This window comes from Triturus cristatus, chromosome 3_2 (assembly GCF_964204655.1).
Source record: "Triturus cristatus chromosome 3_2, aTriCri1.1, whole genome shotgun sequence".
Classification (NCBI taxonomy): Eukaryota; Metazoa; Chordata; class Amphibia; order Caudata; family Salamandridae; genus Triturus; species Triturus cristatus.
In genome coordinates, this window is record NC_140584.1 from 328,050,762 (window position 1) to 328,068,840 (window position 18,079).

At 42.9% G+C, this 18,079-nt stretch overlaps 1 protein-coding gene across 1 annotated transcript in view; it reads left to right on the forward strand.

The window, feature by feature from the left end:
• LOC146857290 (uromodulin-like) overlaps positions 1-18,079 on the forward strand; it is a 705,316-nt gene that overhangs the window by 526,078 nt on the left and 161,159 nt on the right. The window contains exon 5 of the mRNA XM_085647032.1: positions 5,243-5,406. Within this exon, the coding sequence (XP_085503158.1) occupies positions 5,243-5,406 (164 nt within the window). The remainder of the gene's footprint in view (positions 1-5,242; positions 5,407-18,079) is intronic.

Here is an 18,079-nt window from a genome sequence, read left to right on the forward strand (position 1 = left end):
TGTGGTATCCACCTCCCATCCGTGTTGCCTACCGCTTTGTCACTCTGTGTTGCCTTCCACCCCCTTCCTCCGTGTTGGTTTCCTCCCCTTTTGCCACTTGCCTCCCGCCCCATCTCACCTCTGTCTCTCAATGTTATCTTTCACCCCACAATAAAAAAAGCTCAATTACTCGGCCAGTGACGGCCGTAACGAAGCTCCTTTATGCCAAACCCTCCATTGTGCGTGTTGCCACCCGCATGCACTCCCTTTGTCTGTGTTGCCTCCTGCCCTCCCTCCTGCTGCACCACAAATAAATTTAAACAAGCATTTACAATGCAACGGTCTCGGCATTGTTAAAGTTAGAGCTATTGGCATTGCTCATGACATTATTTTTGTTTATGTTTTTGTTTTTAAAACATGTAGAGAAACGGCATTGTTATTTACAATGTCAATAGCTTAATCAGTGTGTGTGTAGGTGGCTCTGTGTGTGGGTGCAAATGCAATAGGTCTCGCAATGGAGAGTGATTAAGCTATTGACATTGTAAATAACAATGCCGTTTCTTTAAATGTTTCAAAAACAAAAACATAAACAAAAATAATGTCATGAGCAATGCCAATAGCTCTAACTTTACCAATGCCGAGACCATTGCATTGTAAATGCTTGTTGTATGTGTTACTTGTATTATATATCTTGATGCAATGATAGAAACAGCAAAATACCAGACGGGCGGTACACTATGCTAAGCACAGATTTTTAGCTGAGTTGTTTTTAAGCCACACCCTTAATTACATCGACCAAACCCCTTTTAGACATCCCCAGTTTTTTCATCCCACTTAAAGCCCTGCGTACAAGTGAGCCCCACTTGCAACCACTGGCTCAAATTAAGCACTGACATCAAGAGCGCACGGCCGTGAGCTCATACAGTATACTCCTGGAAAAACAGCTCAAGAGGGACTTGTCATTTACTGTAGAACAGACGGAATTCACTCGGGCAGCGCGAGGCCCTCTGTGTGAAGCTCGCGTGAGTGGCAAGCGGCAGCAGTCACCCTCGGGCCTCCCATTAGAATCCCTTTCTGCCTCTCATATTTTGCCGCAGCTCGGAGATATATCCCCGGCTTTCCATCCGTCTCCATCCTAAACTCTCCGCATTTCGGGTATTTGTGCCCTTTGCTATGCAGGGCGGGTGCTGTTTCTAAAAACACTCTCCCCCTGGCTTTCTTGTGCTCGAATTGCATGCTTAGGATTCCCCCCGCCATTTCTATCAAAGGCCTTCAGAGGCCTGGCGCACCCCCTATGGTCGAAAGCAGCGGACGAGGGGCTCCTCACACCGCACACCGCAGCTGCTAGGCGAGGCAAAATTGTATTCTTAAAAAGACGCCGCCGCTCGGAGCTGTGAAAATGGGGGAGTACAATGCACCACGGCACCCCCCTCCCGCGACAGAGATGCGGACTCGCCCCCTGAAGAGGTGGCTTCTTTCTCTCTCTCAGGATGCAGTGGAAAGCTGGATTCTAGCGGCACTCGGAGAAAGCAGGGCCCCGCAAAAGCCATAAGATTTCATGTCAGGTTATCAACTTCTAGGTACAATTGTGAACACCTTTTCTAGACAATGAGCAGAACGGGGAAATGCTGGCCAGCAGTGACACAAAGGCTGCTTACATAGCCCTAGAAGAAATGTGTGGGCAGCGGCGTTTTCGGATTCGGGGGCGTGTTCTCCTCTTGCCATTGGCTGGAGGAGATAATTAGAAAAGTTGGAAAAAACACGCCCCCGAATCCGAAAAGGACGGGGCCTGTTCGGAGTGACGGACCTCTTCTCCAATGGCTGGCCAGCATTCAAGAGGCCAGCCAATGGAGAACAGGGGAGAAGAGGGGCGGGTTCAAGCCCCTCTACTCCAAGTCATTATCTCTTGCAAGCGAGACTGCGCAAACGCAGCCTTTGAGCCGAGACGTAAAAACGTCTCTGCAGTTGCCGTTTATGATGGACTATTGGATGATAAAAAGCAGGAAGTGAACATGTTGTAGGGTATTTCAGAAGTGCCATATTTACAGGGTATTTTATTATCTTTCATGTAGAACAGATTTCCTGTACACGGTTTTCAGGTTAACATAGAGATCATTTTATATTCCACCAACACCTCGGTGAAGAGGCTCAAAGCAATGGTATTAGAGAGGATATTTCAGTATTTTCTGAAGCTTAAAAAGAGATAGTCTTCTAAGCACACACCAAACAATGGCAGACAGAAGCTTTGTGTAGATCAGAAGGCAGGTCAAGAATGAAAGAAGAGTTGTCTTGTGACAGGCCAGCTTACGATTCCAAGCTTTGAAACCTCATTTTATTCGGAGGTACCTTGTTACATGTAAATGAGGAGTCTCACATTGACTTGACACCTCTCTGTCTGATCTGTTTTCTTTTGACTCGCATGTAAAGTATCAACCTTGATAAAAACATCCCACACTAACCAGTTCTCACTCTTAGACTACCTGCACACTCGTTTGTCTTGGTGTTCTCCTTGAAAATTCATCCCTGAAGCCTCTGAAATCCCCTTAAACCCACTTCAAGCAACTATTGGGATGTTTCTATACCAAACTACTTTTGTCTTCTCTATTCCCCAAGGTGCATCTGAGGTTGTTTTGGACTCCACATCTCTCACTACTAATCACCATAACCTTTTACACATTCCGAACGCTCGTCACACGCTTCTCCCTTAAACTGTAATTCCCTTGGCTTGTTTATCTGCTTATCGACAGTTTTCTTTCCCTTCTGTGCTGAAATTACCATTGTGTAAAACGCTCAAGGCCATTAGTCCAAAAACATTACCCAGAAAACCATTACTACAAATAAGAGTGAGGGGTACGGGGTTTAGGGGGCAGGCCAAGTGGGGAACAGGAGCAGGCGTCAATGGAGTTATACGGGGCTAAGGGCGAGATGGGATATACACACAACAAGCAAACAAACATTCACGGTAAGGACTTCTTGTGTATGTGTCGAGGTAATACGCTTCCTTATTTTCACATAGGTCCGTTAACCCCCTCCCTCCCCAGTGATTTTTCTAGTGCGCTCGGATATCTAACACTTTCTTTTCCAGGAACCTGTGGCGTGGCACCATGTTTGCCATTTGTAAATAAACGGTGTCATGGAACGACACAGGGAGAGAGAAGTTTCGAAATCGGATGTCAGTTCCAGTTCCGGTTTGTGTCTTAACTAACACGATGTACTCCCAAAAATCAAACTAATTAAGAGACGCATTTATCTCTGCCATGTGCTAGATGGAGAGGATCCGGCGCAATCATTTACCCGTATTTAGTCATTTTACAGAATGGAATGAAGTGTCCTTACAAAATAGGTAAACGTGTACCTGCATTGAACTGCTTTCGAGACAAGCTTCCTGTTCACCACAAAGGAAATGACGAGCACGGTGCTCCTTTGAAAACTATAAACGATGTTCTCCACATCAAGAAGGAACTCCTAAATAAAATACGACCTTGCAGAGCAAAAACAAAAGCAGCTGATATTTAAGGCGGGGTAAACGGAGGATTCGAAACAGGCCAGTGGAAAAACAAGGAAAGAGGAACAAGCCGAGGGCACCGGAAGACACCACCGCCTTTCTCCGAGGCGAAGCAGAAATGCCTCGGAGAAACGCAGTGGCGTTTTCGGATTCGGGGGCGTGTTTTTCTGTTATCTCCTCTTGCCATTGGCTGGAGGAGATAATTAGACTTTCTGTAAAAAACACGCCCCCCGATCCGAAAAGGACGGGGCCTGATCGGACTGACGGGACCTCTTCTCCAATGGCTGGCCAGCATTCAAGAGGCCAGCCAATGGAGAACAGGGGAGAAGAGGGGCGGGTTCAAGCCCCTCTTCTCCAAGTCATTAAATCTCCGACTTCCGGTTCTGCCTTCGGCAGACCGGCAGTCCTCGACCTAAAAAGCATTATGATGTGGCTGCGTCATAGCGTTTTTTTCATCGGAGATTTGGTTTTAATATTTTTAGCTATACTGTATGCCTACTGTAGCAATATTTTAACTACGTATAGTAATCAAAGTAATTTCGGTAATTTCACCTCACTCGTGTGATGCGAAATTACAAAAAAATTATGGGGCATATTATTAAGGCATTATCGCCGCTTTAGCGGCACTTTTTACCGCTAAAGCGGCGATATTCTTATCGCCCTATTAACAAGGCGGCGCTAACATGCATCAGCGCATGTTAGCAGACGATTTCGTAACGCATCTCATGACAGCGATAAATATCGCTAATAAGATGCAAAGTAAGTAGGCGTTCCCTCTTAAGACAACATGTAAAATGCTCGCAAAACCAACATTGCTGTATCAACAACGCTGCCCCTGAACAGCGAAGCGTTAACAAAACGCATGGTAAGCCCCCATCATCGCATGATTCCAACGCCAGTAAAAAACCTGACTTACCATTAATGCCTATGGGAGGTGGATTGGAAGGCTGAGTCCTCACTCCCCTATTACCAAGCTTGGCATTAGCGCTGTTAAATCATCACAGGATTTCACACCCTAATGTCCATTATCGCAGGATTTCACATCGCCTGTCAGCTAAGCGTTGCTAATATGCCGCTGACACGGCGATGAAATCCAGCGATAGCCGGCGATAATCTAAATCGTGCTACGCGCGTTTAGCGATAATTATCGCTTGTCCTTGTTAATATGCCCCCATGAGATTATCCCTATTAGCGCAATTTGGGGCAAACATGCCTACCCAACAACACAGGAACAGAGCGCAAGCAGCTGCTGGCTGCCGCTGTTCATGTTCTGTTGCATTTAGACCTATTTTCTTAGCGTAAAACGTATTCTCTGGTTCATCATGGACGCAAGCGTGAATTTTGCAGTAAGAAAATTGCACTAAATCCAGGGTTATGTTTCCCAAGTAATTCTAGGTAATCTCGTGTCATTTTGCTGTAATCTCACAGAATTAAACTGCAGCAAATCACGCAAGTTACACCCAGCCCTCCTATGCTGTCCACTTAAATTGCATTGGCTTTACATTTCAACTGTTTTAATCATTGAAAAGGCGAGTTATTTTGACTCCCTTCCCCACCTTCACTTGTGTACTGATGATGAGGTGGTTGAGTTTTGTGACTTTTATAATTCAATCTGTACTTTGACTCTGCATATTGCACGCCATGCTGCTAATAATGTTACAATTGAGAATTTAAGATGTAGAACGCTGGAAGAAATGTTTCACAACAATCACTTTTCATTTATTTTCTTTTGTTAAATGTCTATCGTTCCTGCCCTAGATAAATACTGTGGATAAGAAGGTAACTTACTCAAACGTCCTGTATGTTCCTCCGGACACATCAAGTGGTCTTATACTAAGCAGTCCTCTGGAGCTCCTCATCTCCTGTACCTACAACTTGACAATGCAGACGAGCCTGCAGACGGTCCTGCAGCCCATTCCCAGGTAGGTGCATTTAAAAGGCGCTGAATGTTGAAATTAAACACTTTCACCCATGGACCCTTAATTGTTTGGTGATTTGTCATTTTCTATGTCATTTATCCTGGGCTCCCTTTTACTGCAAAACTGCTATGATTCCTTCATCCATCCTATTTTCATGTTACTGGCATTTGTGCAGCGCAGGCTCCGGCAAGTTTGAGCGGTATTGATATGAGGTGTTCTATTGTATGTGCTCTGTTGGATGTCTGTGTGTGTTCTATCTTTATGGCAAGTGCTGTTAGGAGCAGCGACATTCCCTCGTATATACAATATCTGAGCTCATTTGGATGTAAGTGAGACAGTCGACCTAATGCAGGCAGAATTATTGTGCGATTCCTTGGGCCCGCCTGGCCTACTTGTGGCCACCTGGTGAACAGCAGCACTGAGATGCGGTTTACTTGACTGAGCATCAACAATGAGGTTGATGTTGAACAAATGGACAAGCATACACGTTAAATTAAGTAAAAGTAGCATAGAAGGTGTACACTACCGCTTATATTTAGGGACACCATCTTTAAAAAGATTGGGCTTGATTCACAAAGGTAACTCACACATTTGTGTAAGTTTACTCTTTTCGGTATTCACCAAACTGCAATTTAGGAATAACTTTGACTGTCGGGCGGAGAACTCCACACATAAAAAGATAGGCCTGGCCCATCTTTTTGGGTGCAGAGTTCATCACTGCAAGTTATTTTGAAATCACAATTTTATGAATCAACAGAAAGAGTATTCTTACACAAACATGTAAGCTTACATTTGTGAACCAGGTCCACTGTGTAACGAACACGTAAAAATATAATGAAATCTCCCTAATATTCAAAATTGTGTATTTCTCTAACATGTGGTGTGTTTCACCATGGTACATCAGAATATATTACTTAATTGAGTGGCATTTTTAGAAGTGACAGTTTTCGAACATGAACTTGGAAACTTTCATACCCTCACTCCATTTTGAACGGCAATGCATTAGTGATCCCAGAAGCAAGTCAACTTTCAGGTGCACCCTCTACGTAGAGGGTGCACCTGAAAGCTGAAGCAACGCACCACACACAACTTTAATTGTAATCAAATCTTAGATAAGACACTGGGGTTAACATCGTCTTAGTTCTTTTAGAAATTTCAAAATGACCCCATCCGAGTTGTAGAAATGGTTAATCACCTCCAAAGCATGTACTTCTGAAACCCTTCTAAAAGAAATCAAACACAGTAGAGTTGCTAACTCACAATACAATTGCCTTAATGTCAAAAACGTATTTGTAGGTCAACGCTCCAAACTCTTGAAAACCAAATTCAAATTCCATAATGACTATACCTAGGCCTAGGAGGTCTCTGCAACTTTAAACCTACCATTAGCCTGCAGCTGCCGCTGACCTATAACAATATATACTGCTATAACTCAAACCCTTCTCAAATAAGGATGATTAAAAATGAGAAAATTCTATGGAAGATGCCTCCACGGGATCCACGTCTCATTTTCCATGCAGCATCAAACCCATTTCCTTCATGCTTCAATATAATGCCTCCTTGTCCCAGGAGCCCAGAAACCTTGAGCAACTCCTGAGCCTATTCTGAAAGTCCATCAAAATGTTTCCTCCCTGATATCTTATAAGCAACAAGGTCCAAAGCCCCTTCCAAAACTAGAGGATGAACCTCTCCCCCTGGATCTGTCAACATGTCTTAAAAAAATAGTATTAAAAAGGCTCTTCTACCGCTAATTCCAACAGCACTGGGACCCAAGGCGGAACGGTCTAGAAATGAGTGATCAGAATTATACGAGCTTTCTTTCTCCTCACCCTCAACAACACACTCTGAATCTTCAAGAAAAGAGGAAACTCATACCCCTGCAGTCCTTTCCAATCCTGCAGGAAAGCATCCACTGCTTCTGCTTGGGGATATGATCTTTAGCTAAAATACCAGGGTAACTGGTATGTCAACCTCAAAGCAAACAGATCTACTCTCAAAGGACCTCAAACATTCTAAACTTTCCTGAATAGATGGGCACTCAGCTTCGAATCACTGTAATCCCGGAGATACCTTGAGTTTCAGTCTGCTGTCATAATGAACATACCCAGCAAATACTCTGCCTGTAAACCAATTTTTTGTTCTAAACAAAAACTCCAAATCTCCTTTGCAACCTGAGTAAAATTCTTGGATTTGCTGCCACTGAATAGATTTATATAATAGACATTGTCCCGTTTCAACAAAAAAATGCAATTCCTCAAAGTTTTCCCCAAAAGACCTGCCTTCATCTCCAATCTATTCATATGGCCTTGACTCTCTTTACAACAGCATCTGTCACTTATCTCCTGTTGATTCAAACAAGTTACCCAGCCAAAAAGGCTTGCATCTGTCTCCAAAAGGAAATCTGGACATATCCCGAAAATCGCTAATTTATTCCATGCTTCGAAATTGTCTAGCCAAAATTCGACTCCTCCTGAGCTTCTGAAGTGAGGTGTACTTGGTCTCCATACCATAAACCCTTCCTTAGGCCATCTGCCTTCAGCTTCTGTAAACCTCTTTAATGAAGAGGACCCGGAAATACTGCCTGGATTGAAGAAGAAAACAAACCTAAAACCCTTGCTAATGACCTCAAAGTAATGAGAGGTTTTTTTAGAACGCGCCTCACCTCTGTTTTTATTTTCACCACCTTCTTATCTGGTAAACTCTTGGTTGCATGAACAGTGTTCACCTGAGAACCAAGGAAATCTATCTTCTTACAAGGGATCAGCACTGATTTTTCCAAATTGATTAAGAATCCCAGCAACTCCAACAGATGATGAGCTTCAGACAACTGTGCTCTCAACTCCTCCTGATCCTGGGACATAAGAAGAAAATCGTCCAAATACATAATCATATAAATCCCTCTTTCTCAGAAAAGACACCACCATCCTCTCTATTGCTCCTTTCTTGAACTTCCAAATCCACTATCAATTGTTGACCCACCTGAAATACCATCTCCCTTGGCTCCACCTGTTGAACAGATGCCTCTCTCTACTCTATCATGTATCCTTTTACTTTTTGAAGGGCCCATTGATTCCTAGTTAAGCAATTCAAATTGCTCACAAACTCTTTTAAACGACTCCCTACCTTTCTTTGGAAAGAACCAAAATCGTCCTTGTACTTACCATGACCTCCTTGAGAGAAAAAGGCTCTTCCTCTGGACTGACGCCCCCTAGTACCTCTACCTCTCTGAGGATAAAAACCAGTGGTCGACTTGAATCCTCTAAAGGATGCACGTCTTTAGAATTGGTAATGTGAAACTAGAGACATATTTTGCCACACCTTTCACTAACCCTTCACCAAACAAGAAACCTTTAGGACCCCACTAGGCTCCTTTCTAGCAAAATCTCCTAGTTTAGGGCTAATGTGCATGAGGATCACTCTACGCCTTTCCTCCATTGTAGCTGCATTTTAGTTACCCAGGAAACAAACTGCTCTTTTGGGCCAACTTCTTAACAATTCGGTATCCGCAGAAACTGACTGAGACCTTGATTCTTCGGGCATATCTAAAATCCTTGCAAGAGGACCAAAGACATCCAGCAGTCTGTTTATGTGCCCTCTCGAGATCCTTTCTGGGATCGCAACCCATCTTAAAAAGAAAGCAAATCATATCAGGATCTAAATCTGAAGTTATTAATGCCTTATTCTCAATCATGGGATGAGAGCACTCAGCCCTCATTACTGCCCGTGCTTCTTTCTCCAAAGGTCTCTTTATCCATAACTCGATAAATTCAGAAACGTGTTAAAGGCCACTAGTCAGTGTTTCTGGGGTGCCTTAACATGTCTGGATTAAACATATAAACCCCCCCCCTGGGTCTTTTACAATTCCTTTCTCCTTCCTCACTTCTTCTTCCTTATCCATATCTGAATCTAAGGTATTATTCTGCTCTTACTCCTCCAAGGACCAATATTCCTCCTTAGAGAGATCCAAAGCTCTCCTTTTTCTTTTTATAACTGAACTTAAAAAATCCTTCACAGAAGACCTTACCTCCTCCTGTACTATTTTCCTTAATAAGTCATTATTACTCTTATTCCCAGATGGATCTCCTTCTTGACTCGTTTTGTGTTATTTATTTTATTTAATTTTTAAAACTGTCCTTTATTTCTTTTTATGTATGCATATACATTTTTTTTTAAGCCTGGTAAAAGGAACTCTCTACTTTAAAAAACCTAAAGCGCTGTCAAAGTATGACTATCAAAAACAGATTTGGCAAAAATGCAACCTCCGACACTCCTCTCTGAGGAAAACGTTGCCCGTAAAACTACAAAACCCACGGCAACCGATATTCCCTCAAAATGGTCACCTGACGTCATGATGTGTGCACCACACACAATGTCATCATACTCAGGGACCACTGACTACTGCAAGCCACAGCGATCACTCATCCCTGCTCACGCTTAGAGGACCTAATGCCTTACAATTATTGTCAGCGCGAGGCCCGGAAAGAAAAAAAACCTTTCATTTGGACCGTTACGGCAGCACCACCTGAAGCGAACGGCGTGCAAGGAACCCAGGCAAAACTCCATCTATTTTCATTTAAGAAAAAGCTAAACTGTGGAGCAACCTCCTGATTGTTAAAAAAATCAAAGCTAATAGACACAAAAGAAACTCACAATATTAAAGCTGTAAACATCCAAAAATATATTACCTACATGTAAGACACCATCACCTGTTAAAATAATAAAGGCCATAAACCTATAAATCTACCTGAATAACGTAAAGTAGTGCTAACAGATACTTAACTGACAAGAAGCAGCAAATAAAAGGGGAAGATGGCTGCTGGGTTTGGGTATAAATGGACTATAAGGGGTTCTATTTTTAGAATTTTAAGTGTGATTAAGGTTTGCTTTAAAATGCTGCAGTTGAGAGTAGCAATAAAAGTTTATGCATTATACTAGCCTCCGGTCTTGACTTAAAATTCAGGCATTGCTACTGGAGTCCCTGCAAGGTTCAAGTCTGGATATGCTCAGATCATAATTAACAGCTGTCCATAATATCCTCGGGTGTTCAAGCTAGATTTAAAAGGGTCAGAACAAATTCAGATGTGGAACGTGCTTTTACAGTCAATTACTCTAAAACAAATGTAAGTGATGAATCCAGATTAACCTAAAAAGTGGGTGTGGATTTAGACCTCCTTGAACATCTTTGACTAATCTTCTGCTTGATTCTGGAGAAAGTTTAATACAGTATTGCATGAAAAATATAAGATGACCTTGGTGACAACCACTCTTTCTACCCATTAATCTCTTGAGTTTGTCAAGTTTTTTGCATGTAGTGTCAGTGAATAAAATAGAGGCCTATCCCATTATAATTGTGGTTCTATAATCCAAGTGTGTTTACATTACCATATTTGTGTGTTCTTATCTTCTATGTGCATTAATACGTTTCCAGTGATTCTGCACGTACACAGAATTATGTGCAGGAAAATGGGACCTCAGTGTTTAGGGGCTAAGCCCTCTCACCACCTTAGTGCCCACGAACCAAGGACCGACAAGCTATAGTGTCTCACTCGCTCTCCTACACACTCATGAGGAAGCAAATGATTAGACACCCCAGAACACAACACTCCCGAATCTCTCAGGAATCGCGGTAACAAGACACACCTTTTCGCTCACACTCTCTTACCTGTCCGCAATAAGAACTGACTGAAACACGAATATAGTTTAAAATGTTTATTTCAACAAATCATGCTCTAAAACGTAGTATGGACCATAAGGCCTACCCACCCTCCCCTTGGCCAGACAAAGTATTATTATATAATAGAATATCTCTGGGCTTTGTCAGCAGACCCCATACCTTAGTGCCTAGATGGTATATCTACATCATAGGAACCACATTTCTCTTGACCCTGGAAAGGTTCCTCTCCAAGTGTGTGTTACCTAGACATGTATCCCCATAATATCAATGTAAGAGTTTCCAACTCCAGCTGTGTTAGCATGTTTTGCCTAGGGGCTAGGGACTGACCAGAACAGAATAACAAGGGGCATTGTTTATTGACCTTGCTCACAGTGTTCAGACTAAAATCCAGGAATAAGCAGGGAACGAACCAAACAGATGGTTCTCATGTGAAAGGCATAAACAGCTACTTGCAAAAACAAAGCCATCTAGTAACGTGTACAAGAGCAGCATCATAGCTGCTGGGCTCATGCTAACTTAGCGATGTCGACAATGTCCCTATCGGCCATGTGACAACCTCACCTTGGCCAGGCCGTAGCATATAGAAAAAACAGAATGCAACCGTAAGCAGAGTCAAATAGCTTGGGGGGAAAAAAGAAAGCCAAATTGGAAGATGTCAAAATTGCAGAGTAAATCTTTTTTAATGTGAGTCCGGAAAAGTCATCAGATTATGGGAACCAAGGAATTGAAGCCGTTCCAATAAGTCATCCCTGTCGTTCATAGCAAAGAGGGATACCATTCAGTTGAGCAGTTTGAAGGAACACACATGCTCCTCATAAACCAAGGCCTCCAGGAGCATATCCGGGCAACTCTTGTGATACTCGATGAAACTACATTGCAAGAGGCGCTGTGCAGCCTCACAGGTATTCCGGTCCGCCAACACTCCAAGTGGAGCTGCATCCATCAAACTGCCATCCCCAGTACAGGCTTAGTCATGGGCCAGTAATGGACCCAATAACAGATCATAATCTAGGTCAATGCCAGATGCGTTGGAGAGGCACATATCCAAGACCCAATAGAAGGGGCACCGTCGGCAATAGAACACAGGTTGCACGCAAGTGAAGTAGGGGAAGCGAAAGGGAAGTCCAGAACTCACACTAAGCGTTGCCCATGGCAAACATCCAAACAGTTGTTGCATTCGGTCATGGTACAGTTGCAATTGGCTGGGTCTGTGCAGTACCACAAGATGAGCAGCCATTGTACAACAGGAGCAGAAGAACCAGCACGTCACACGCCAGCAAGAGGATCAATGGAAACCCTCCAAATGCGCTGGAAAAAATAGAATGACTAAAGGCCGGTATTACTCCAAAAATCGTCTAAAAAGAGATCACAAGGCCGGGTCCCACAAGTTTAAACAAATGAGCAAGGCCTTCAGTATAAGATGCATGAAATATTTGGTGTATTAATTCTCCAAAATGGAGTGGGAGATTGGTGTTTAGTAGTGAGTGTATCCCATTTGCGGTTCTCGCCACCTGCAATTCGAAGGTCTCGCTCGCTGATGTGATAGCGGCTTCTTGTTGAAGCAATAGCGCTTTGAGTACGCTTAGTTTATTGAAATCTGTTTTCAAAGTTGGAATGGAAGGCCAATGCGAACTATGTACAATCTCATGCCGGGGTGGAAAAAGAACATTGATGCAACAAGTAACACATGAGAAACTGTTACTATGTACGGGATGCCGGCCCATAGGCCACAGTAGTCATGGTTATTTAAAATAAGATAACTGCAATTTGAAAGCAATGTGAGCGCGGGAATAATAGCTGGGACTGGTGTTCCTTTACAAAAACAAGCCAGATTAGGTGCCGACATGTTACAGGCGCCTTGCAACTTGTTTACCAACTAGAGAATGTCCTATAGTGGAATCACAATCCTCCCTTGTTAGGAAAACCTCCTTATCAGCGTGCTGACATCTGTATGTAAAAAGCGATGACCATAACTCATGGATAAAAGCACTTCCCAGGGGCCCAAAGCGGCCAACTGGGAAGTGTTTCATGCAAGATGTGAACTGAAATAGTAGGAAGGGCAGTGAAATAACTCTGTGTATTAACCACACAGCTGAATAAGTCTCAGCCATAGAAAAATATAATTGTTCTATTAACCTAATAAATAGCAGCAAATATACAAGGAGCAAAATATAGAACATACAGCATGAAAAGATAATACAAAGAGACATAGTAGTGAAAACACCAGCAAAGAAATCAAATTGGCCTGGATAGTCATCTCAGATAGGAAGAAGATAATTTAGTAGTCTCATTTTTACTTCTTTTTTTAAAAGAATGAATAAAGGGATGGTCCTGATCTCTGGGGGAAGAGAGTTCCTAATTCCTGCGGCAATTGCAGAGAAAGATCTCTTATAGGTTTTCTTTTTGTTAAATTTTGGGGTTTCAGCAGTAGGAAGCATGTACTACGAGAAGCTCTATTCCTTCCCGATAGCACCTGTTTCTGAGCCAGGTGGGTTGTGGTGCATGGCTTTGTATGTTGTGCATGCTATTTTTAGGTGGATCCTTGATTCAAAAGGTAGCCAGTTCAGAGAGTGGAGGGCTGGGGTGATGTGATCATTTTTCTTTATGCCTGTGATGAGCCGTGCAGCAGCATGGAGGGTAGCCCTCAGCGGTGCTAGTTTAATTTTCGGTAGGCCAACAAGTTTCCATAGTCAAGTTTGGAGATCACGAGAGTCTGAACCACCATCTTGAGATCTGCATTGGGCAGGAAAGGCTTTCGTTTTCTTAAGACACGGAGATGGAAATTGGCCCCTCTGGTTGTGGAGCTGATATGATTCATCATGGAGAGGTTGTTGTCTAGTGTTATTCCTAGGGATTTTGCTGAATCAACAATATGTGGGGTACAGTTCAAGGTGGTGAGTCGTGGGAGCCAGTCTTTGATGTTAGAGGTGGGGTTGGGAAGTACAATTAATAGCAATTCACGTTTGAGGGCATTACATTTGAGGTGGTTAAATGTTAACCAGTGTTGAGTATTGTTCAATATGTTATTGAGAGTGCTGATGTATTTAGGGGAGGTAATCTTCATGTACAATTGCGTATCATCAGCGTACATATAGTAGGGGATGTTGGAGTGTTTGAGGATTTCAGTCAGGGGTTCCATGTAAGGATTAAACAGGGTGGGCGTAAGTGAAGAACCTTGGGGAACGCCGATGGTGATCGGTCTCTGATCGAATAAGTCATGATTGATTAGGACTTGTTGAGGTCTGTTTTGTAGGAATGAGCAGAACCATTTTAAGACAGTACCAGAAACACCCATCCTAAGTTCTAAGAGGTTCAGGAGGGTTTCATGTTTGACTGTGTCAAACGCTGATGATAGGTCAAGAAGGGTTAAAAGACTGGAGTAATTATGATCGAGAAAGTGTAAAGCATCTTTGACAATGTGGACCATGGCGGTTTCAGTACTGTGACCTGGTTGAAACCAGATTGGCAGTGGTTGCGGAGTTGGTGCTGGTCAATGTTATTGTAGAGTTGTTGATGAACACATTTTTCCAGGAGCTTGGCTAAGGTTGGGATGTTGAAATAGGGTGAAAATTGTTGGGATCAGAGAGGTTTTAGTATAGGTGTGACTTGTTCACTTTTTAGACTGTCCGGCATGGTGCCTTGCGTAAGAGAGGCATTGATAATTCTGGTCCATAGGGGCATCAGGAGGTGTGAAGTTTCCTTGAGGAATTTGGAGGGGAGAGGGTCATTGAAGTGGTTGGAAAGTGTAGGGGAAGACAGTAGGTTTAAAGAGAAGGTTGCTAGGACAAATTTACTGCGAGGTTGAGGTGCAGTGTGACTGGGTTTCAGGTGGTAAACATTTCACAGCAATACAGAGCTCATTGTCAATTGACTTAGTTTTATCAGGAAAAAAAGGAGAAAAATGTTTGACAATTAGATAGGGTCAGATGTGGAGGATTTACGCTTCCCATTAGTTTGTTGTTTTACCAGTTCCAAGAGTTTTTTGGGACGGTTGAAGGCTGTGTCCAGTTGCTGATGGAAAAATGATGGGTTGGCACTTCTGATGCACCTATTGTAGTTCCTTCTTTTTTTACGCAACAGTCTACAGTTTGAAAGAGATGGGGTTTGTCTCCACACTCTTTCTGCAAGTCTAAGGGCACAGCGTTTCTTGTTAAGGCTACAGTTGAACCAGGTATTGGTTCTACTTATCGGGACTCTCTTTAGTCATTTGGGGGCAATGGAGTCCATGATGTTAGACATAAAGCTAAGGTGGTGCTTAGTGAGGTCTTGAGCATCAACCATAGCGGCCAACTGGGAAGTGTTTCATGCAAGATGTGAACTGAAATAGTAGGAAGGGCAGTGAAATAACTCTGTGTATTAACCACACAGCTGAATAAGTCTCAGCCATAGAAAAATATAATTGTTCTATTAACCTAATAAATAGCAGCAAATATACAAGGAGAAAAATATAGAACATACAGCATGAAAAGATAATACAAAGAGACATAGTAGTGAAAACACCAGCAAAGAAATCAAATTGGCCTGGATAGTCATCTCAGATAGGAAGAAGATAATTTAGTAGTCTCATTTTTACTTCTTTTTTTAAAAGAATGAATAAAGGGATGGTCCTGATCTCTGGGGGAAGAGAGTTCCTAATTCCTGCGGCAATTGCAGAGAAAGATCTCTTATAGGTTTTCTTTTTGTTAAATTTTGGGGTTTCAGCAGTAGGAAGCATGTACTACGAGAAGCTCTATTCCTTCCCGATAGCACCTGTTTCTGAGCCAGGTGGGTTGTGGTGCATGGCTTTGTATGTTGTGCATGCTATTTTTAGGTGGATCCTTGATTCAAAAGGTAGCCAGTTCAGAGAGTGGAGGGCTGGGGTGATGTGATCATTTTTCTTTATGCCTGTGATGAGCCGTGCAGCAGCATGGAGGGTAGCCCTCAGCGGTGCTAGTTTAATTTTCGGTAGGCCAACAAGTTTCCATAGTCAAGTTTGGAGATCACGAGAGTCTGAACCACCATCTTGAGATCTGCATTGGGCAGGAAAGGCTTTCGTTTTCTTAAGACACGGAGATGGAAATTGGCCCCTCTGGTTGTGGAGCTGATATGATTCATCATGGAGAGGTTGTTGTCTAGTGTTATTCCTAGGGATTTTGCTGAATCAACAATATGTGGGGTACAGTTCAAGGTGGTGAGTCGTGGGAGCCAGTCTTTGATGTTAGAGGTGGGGTTGGGAAGTACAATTAATAGCAATTCACGTTTGAGGGCATTACATTTGAGGTGGTTAAATGTTAACCAGTGTTGAGTATTGTTCAATATGTTATTGAGAGTGCTGATGTATTTAGGGGAGGTAATCTTCATGTACAATTGCGTATCATCAGCGTACATATAGTAGGGGATGTTGGAGTGTTTGAGGATTTCAGTCAGGGGTTCCATGTAAGGATTAAACAGGGTGGGCGTAAGTGAAGAACCTTGGGGAACGCCGATGGTGATCGGTCTCTGATCGAATAAGTCATGATTGATTAGGACTTGTTGAGGTCTGTTTTGTAGGAATGAGCAGAACCATTTTAAGACAGTACCAGAAACACCCATCCTAAGTTCTAAGAGGTTCAGGAGGGTTTCATGTTTGACTGTGTCAAACGCTGATGATAGGTCAAGAAGGGTTAAAAGACTGGAGTAATTATGATCGAGAAAGTGTAAAGCATCTTTGACAATGTGGACCATGGCGGTTTCAGTACTGTGACCTGGTTGAAACCAGATTGGCAGTGGTTGCGGAGTTGGTGCTGGTCAATGTTATTGTAGAGTTGTTGATGAACACATTTTTCCAGGAGCTTGGCTAAGGTTGGGATGTTGAAATAGGGTGAAAATTGTTGGGATCAGAGAGGTTTTAGTATAGGTGTGACTTGTTCACTTTTTAGACTGTCCGGCATGGTGCCTTGCGTAAGAGAGGCATTGATAATTCTGGTCCATAGGGGCATCAGGAGGTGTGAAGTTTCCTTGAGGAATTTGGAGGGGAGAGGGTCATTGAAGTGGTTGGAAAGTGTAGGGGAAGACAGTAGGTTTAAAGAGAAGGTTGCTAGGACAAATTTACTGCGAGGTTGAGGTGCAGTGTGACTGGGTTTCAGGTGGTAAACATTTCACAGCAATACAGAGCTCATTGTCAATTGACTTAGTTTTATCAGGAAAAAAAGGAGAAAAATGTTTGACAATTAGATAGGGTCAGATGTGGAGGATTTACGCTTCCCATTAGTTTGTTGTTTTACCAGTTCCAAGAGTTTTTTGGGACGGTTGAAGGCTGTGTCCAGTTGCTGATGGAAAAATGATGGGTTGGCACTTCTGATGCACCTATTGTAGTTCCTTCTTTTTTTACGCAACAGTCTACGGTTTGAAAGAGATGGGGTTTGTCTCCACACTCTTTCTGCAAGTCTAAGGGCACAGCGTTTCTTGTTAAGGCTACAGTTGAACCAGGTATTGGTCCTACTTATCGGGACTCTCTTTAGTCATTTGGGGGCAATGGAGTCCATGATGTTAGACATAAAGCTAAGGTGGTGCTTAGTGAGGTCTTGAGCATCAACCATATCAGTGGGAGGAGACAATAGGTTAAGGCTGGTGGCAGATATCATGTCTGGATTGAGATTGAGGGTGTTTCTGATCCAATGTTTAGCTTTCACAGGCTAGCCTTTGTGTATGGTTGCCTTTTCAACAATGAAGAAGGTGATGCCGTGATGATTGGTCCAGTCGCAGGGTGAAATAGAATCCAATAGCATGGTATTTTCCTTGGCTATGATTAAGTCTAAGATGGTCCCTTTTATATGAGTAGTGCGATTACAGACTTGGGTCAGGTTGAGGTCCTGAAGGAAAGCCTTAAAACAATTCACTAGTGGATCCTTAATGTCATTGCAGTGAATGTTGAAGCCACCTAGGATAATCTGGTTGTTGTATGGGGTAAGATTGGTAGAGATGATCTCCATGATTTGTTCAATGAAGGTGATATTATCACCTGGGGGATGGTAGAAAGTGTGC